Below are 5,467 nucleotides of genomic sequence, written 5' to 3' on the forward strand. Positions count from 1 at the left end.
CATTCTTTATCCTCCAAACACGTCTAGTTGAGTTTTTACCAAAAAGTTCTATTTGGTTTCATCTGACCATATGACATTCTCCCAATCCTCTTCTGGATCATCTAAATGCTCTCTAGCAAACTTCAGACGGGCCTGGACATGTACTGGCTTAAGCAGGGGGACACGTCTGGCACTGCAGGATTTGAGTCCCTGGCGGCGTAGTGTGTTACTGATGGTAGCCCTTGTTACTTTGGTCCCAGCTCTCTGCAGGTCATTGACTAGGTCCCCCCGTGTGGTTCTGGGATTTTTGCTCACCGTTCTTGTGATCATTTTGACCCCACAGGGTGAGATCTTGCGTGGAGCCCCAGATCGAGGGAGATTATCAGTGGTCTTCTATGTCTTCCATTTTCTAATAATTGCTCCCACAGTTGATTTCTTCACACCAAGCTGCTTACCTATTGCAGATTCAGTCTTCCCAGCCTGGTGCAGGTCTACAATTTTGTTTCTGGTGTCCTTTGACAGCTCTTTGGTCTTGGCCATAGTGGAGTTTGGAGTGTGACTGTTTGAGGTTGTGGACAGGTGTCTTTTATACTGATAACGAGTTCAAACAGGTGCCATTAATACAGTTAACAAGTGGAGGACAGAGGAGGCTCTTAAAAAAGAAGTTACAGGTCTGTGAGAGCCAGAAATCTTGTTTGTTTGTAGGTGACCAAATACTTATTTTACCGAGGAATTAACCAATTAATTCATTAAAAATCCTACAATGTGATTTCCTGGATTCTTTCCCCCCATTCTGTCTCTCATAGTTGAAGAGTACCTAGGATGAAAATTACAGGCCTCTCATCTTTTTAAGTGGGAGAACTTGCACAATTGGTGGCTGACTAAATACTTTGTTGCCCCATTGTATATGGATACATACATGTGTGGAGGGAGATGGGTTTGGTACGTTTTTTTCCCTGTGCAGAAAATGTATGCAAGAGCTACTCAGAAGAAGACAATATGAACCAACCTGTGTATGTCAGGTAAATGACGCAGAGAAAAACCACTCCAGCAGCCAGAGAGACTCCCAGGAAGAACATAGTCTGGAACTCCTGCTTGGTGAGTCTGTCCTTCAGGTACTGCAGGAAGGCGTAGATCTGCAGCAGCACGAACACTCCTGCAGAGAAACGCTTAGTTTTGTAGAAAATATCTTTATGAGCCAGATTGGAAAATACATATGTACCCCGACGCTTTAAAAAAAATCAAGTTGATCTTAAAACGATAATGACACGCACACAGCAAAAGTGTTGTTGGTTGATGTAATTGTGGGCAGTATGGATAGGAGACCCCTTCCTAATTCCGTTTTGATGTAATGAAATGGATAGGCATAAACCACTGTCCTTGTTCTGTGTCATCAATCAGTTCTGAAGTTCAGCTGATGCTAATCAGCTAAAGGCTTTGGCAGTCTGAGTTAGTCAAGTGGGTAAGAGGCAGTGTTGTAGTCAAGTCACCAATTCACGAGTCCAAGTCACTCTTCGAGTCCAAGTCCGAGTCACCAAGGGAGAGTCGTAGTCGAGTCCGAGTCCAAGTCTGAGTCACCCAAGGAGCGTCCAAGTCGAGTCCGAGTCATCATTACCTGTGTTCGAGTCCGAGTCCAAGTCTGAGTCACCTAAGAAGAGTCCAAGTCAAGTCTGAGTCATCATTACCTGTGTTCGAGTCAGAGTCCAAGTCCGAGTCACCTAAGAAGAGTCCAAGTCAAGTACGAGTCACAAGTCTTCATATATTAACCTTTGTGGATATATGTGTTGAAATGTAGCTGCTCCTCTACATTGCTTTTATCCTGTCATGGTATACTAATCGAACTGCTGTGAAGAGAGTTTGGCTACAATTCTTGTAATAGGTGCTATACAAATATAAAGCTTATTACTAATATTAATATTATTATTGTAAATGACCTTTAATGTGTCTAACTATATTTAAAATGAGTTACCTTTTAGAGAAGTGATTATATTTATATGCAAATATTTTTCCTATGGTAAAGTTTTCGTTTTGCACTTTTTGAACTCGATCCTTAGAGTCATGTGTTACGGAGCCTTCTCTTCAATATTGTTTTCCACATAATGAGCATTTTGCGCTGCTCTTTTCCAATGTGGAAGCAAAATGTGTGAAAGCATACAGCACGATGCGGGGTGTGTCTCTAGACATCTCTAGACTGGAATAGCGGGGCCCAGTACGTGAACTCGCCTCACAGGTGTATGCCAGGATAGAGGACATCAGACTCCAGAGAAAACTTGCTCGAGTCCGAGTCCAAGTCGGAGCGCCAATGTACAAGTCGAGTCCGAGTCATCGTGGGGGGGAAAATTCACGAGTCCGAGTCTAAGCCAGAGTGTCAATGTACAAGTCGAGTCCGAGTCATCGTGGGGGGGAAAATTCACGAGTCCGAGTCCAAGTCAGCGTACGCGAGAATTCACGAGTCCAAGTCCGAGTCGCGTCAATCAGTGCGCGAGTCCGAGTCGAGTACCGAAAATCGGCACTCGTACTCCATCTCTGGTAAGAGGATATAGTCTTCATGGTATGGAAAGCCCTCCTGCATCTATGAACAGTGTACACAATGACGATCACTTATTACAGCAAACAGTCACACTTTCTGAGGACTGAATATATGGGTATACGAGTACCGTATTAAGAGACTTGAAAAATGAGAACCCATGTTTTTGCACTGCAATATACAAATGATTGGAACTTTTGAATGGGACCACAGGTTGCTGGTTACTGACCTGCGGCGGCCATGTGTTCACTGGTCCTGATTGGCTGAAAGCCCACAAAAGGGATCTGCATGGACAACACCAGGCCGATGATGTAGAAGGTGCTGTAAGCTGGTGGGAGAAACAAATGGTTATGAACAGTATAAGACAAGCTACTATCTACTTACTGACAAGTGATCACATTCATTGGATTTATATACCCATAAAATGTGTCCACAATAACAGAATGATATTCAATTATTTCATTTTAGTGCTGCGCTTGATTGGATCAATCCCTGCTTGCTAGGTTACAGCAACAAATGAGTCTCTTCAGCTTTTCAGACGATCATTTAAAGATATTCCAGTACAGTATTTGTGCTTCATCCGAAAGCTAAAGAGAACCTAGCCTGTTTATGTACTTTCCGCACCTTGATATGTCATTATTACCACAGGATAATGATCTGGTATAGTATGTGTTGGTTATTGATCTGGATGTGAAACAATGGTAATGTGTTACAGCATCATTACGGACCTTGGAGCCTTAGATCAGAAATCGATTCAAGATCAGAAAGGCAAAGTCTTTGAAAGTGAGACGGCTTTGATTTTCTTTCCCACTTTCTATATATCTTAAAGTACTTTCATCACATGTCTCTTCTCCTCTGTGGGACTTGTGTAAGCTTGATGTCTGTCTCATTATAAACACAGCATCAGCTGCTATTCATTATTATTAACAGCTACTCTGTTACCTCCAAATCAATGTGTGTACGTTCATGACTTTGAATGTCAAAAGAAACCTGTGTGTGTGTGTGTGTGTGTGTGTGTGTGTGTGTGTGTGTGTGTATCTCACCTATGTAGACTCTCCTACTGTAGCGCTGCATGAGCAGCAGGACAAATACATGAAGTGGAATCAAGTTGATGATGAACACGTATCCACCCCAAGCAGACACCTGTGAAACAAGCAGAGTATTTTCTCATTCATTTAGAGCTTTCGCAGCAGTTCTCAAAATATAAATAAGAGGTGTAACTATTTGGTTTATGTATGCACACAATGAACATACACAGCTGCCAGCTAGATCTCTGCTAAATATGTGCCATGCTTCTGCAGCAGAATCATAATATCAGAATCAGTGTGACGAGCCCACGAGTCCCTGTAGGCTGCCAAATGAAAGGTGGCTGTGATTCTATGACTCGCTTTCATAATGGGAGATGTAAAACCAAGAGGTAGGGGGCAAAGCTGCACAGCCCACCTGAGAGCTGCGAAATGTACGACTAATATATTATGACTACAGTGCAGAGGTCACGTTAACCAAATATTTCCGTCTATGACGGATTTTGTTTAACAATGACGGAAAAATCTGAAAGCAGTCTGTCATTTTGACAGATTAGAAGAAACTCGGAACAGCACGCAGGGTAATAATGGATTATGGTGGAAATGTTACGATCCTGTCCGAAAAAGTCAAATGCCACCTCTGCTACAGCGTTAAGACTACTCAGCAGCGTTTCCGACAGGGGGGCATCTTGCCGTCATTTGATGGCCTTATTCAGCTCGGGATGCCCTGAACGCGAGCCGAGGGCGTCCAAAAACATTAATAATTCGAGAGTTTTTATCACTTGAAATGACGAAAAGGAAACAGGACAAGGACATCCCTCTGTTGGAGGGGCAAAAGAGTCTGGTGGGATTCCTTTCGGAGTATTGAAGATCGTTTCCCCGACATCGAAGGTGCCTGCTACAGGACAACACGGAACGTGCGCGATTTGGACGCAATGAGCGGGGGATTTTAGTGGAGCACGCGCGTGAGCTGCGAGCGCCGGAGCCTCGCAGCGGCGATACTGAGGCTCCGTGTTAAACTGTGGTAACATGAAGAGCTGTTTGGGAGTCGAAACAGCCGGCGCTTTAAGAGAGCCGAGCCAAATGATCCGACTCACTAACGTAAAAAGATAGTATCTGTAAGGGACGGCTCAAGTCAAAATTCAAACCCCCCCCCCCCCCCCGCTCTCGGGGTGGACGCTCTCTCACCCTGGTCTGGCGGAAACACTGCTACTCAGATTATGCTGCTGGTTCAAAAACCCTGCAAAGGCACACAAACACACAGAAAAACAGACATGCACATATTTTCAAGCTTGTGCTTTTAGCTTGTTCTCTATAAGCGTAACATAATTCTTGGTGGATAAGCAGCTGCAAGAGAAAAGGTGTCACAGCTTATAGTGTAATGATAAATGAGTTCCGGTATGTGTTCTCACCATGTAAAAATAGGAGAGGCAGCATCCAATAGTCCAGAAAACAGATCCCGTCTTCACCGACTTCACCTGATGAGCAGCAACCAACACACAACAAGTTTTTAAGTCATTGTAGTTCAGAGATGTGTTATCAGGCCACCAGTGCCTCTGATGAAGTGACAGTGTTGAAATTGGGAGACAGAAGGGATGAAAGGCAACAAATGGTCCCAGGCTGGATTGGAACCCAGCTCCCCAGCAAGTTTTACCAGATGAGCTACAGGGCAGCCCATGCAGCTTGACTATTCAAGTGTATTACCCAGCTATTAACAAAGAGCAGCCACCTCAAGCAGCAATGGCAACTGTTATAAATAGCTGCATTCAGGAGAGTCAGGTCTAAACACTAATAAAGTATGTATGGGCCAGTGTTTCCCACAGAATTTGATTCTATTTGTGGGGGCACCGCACCGCACCCCCCCCCCAACGTTCTTGTTGCTCTGTGTTGCGTTGTTAATGAGTGAAACACACCGGAGTTGAGGATCTGTGGGTTA

General features: G+C 44.2%; 1 protein-coding gene across 1 annotated transcript; it reads right to left on the reverse strand.

Moving 5' to 3' along the window:
• Positions 1–944: 944 nt before the first annotated feature.
• Positions 945–5,277, reverse strand: LOC104959272 (dolichyl-diphosphooligosaccharide--protein glycosyltransferase subunit STT3B-like). The gene is made up of 4 exons (XM_010787141.1): positions 4,944–5,277; positions 3,550–3,649; positions 2,736–2,834; positions 945–1,135 (listed from the first exon to the last, which is right to left on the reverse strand). The coding sequence occupies exons 1-4, from the start codon at positions 4,944–4,946 to the stop codon at positions 960–962; spliced, it is 378 nt and encodes a 125-aa protein (XP_010785443.1). The 5' UTR covers positions 4,947–5,277; the 3' UTR covers positions 945–959.
• Positions 5,278–5,467: the final 190 nt, after the last annotated feature.

Source organism: Notothenia coriiceps, unplaced genomic scaffold (genome assembly GCF_000735185.1).
Source record: "Notothenia coriiceps isolate Sejong01 unplaced genomic scaffold, NC01 NC01_scaffold00001118, whole genome shotgun sequence".
Taxonomy (NCBI): domain Eukaryota; kingdom Metazoa; phylum Chordata; class Actinopteri; order Perciformes; family Nototheniidae; genus Notothenia; species Notothenia coriiceps.

What these genes read in the sequence shown, in the direction of transcription:
- LOC104959272 (XM_010787141.1), bottom strand. An exon ending in CAGTAGGAGAGTCTACATAG is followed by an intron (nt 2,835 to 3,549) that starts GTGAGATACACA and finishes TTCTCCCACCAG; the next exon opens with CTTACAGCACCTTCTACATC. An exon ending in TGAACACATGGCCGCCGCAG is followed by an intron (nt 1,136 to 2,735) that starts GTCAGTAACCAG and finishes GTTTCTCTGCAG; the next exon opens with GAGTGTTCGTGCTGCTGCAG.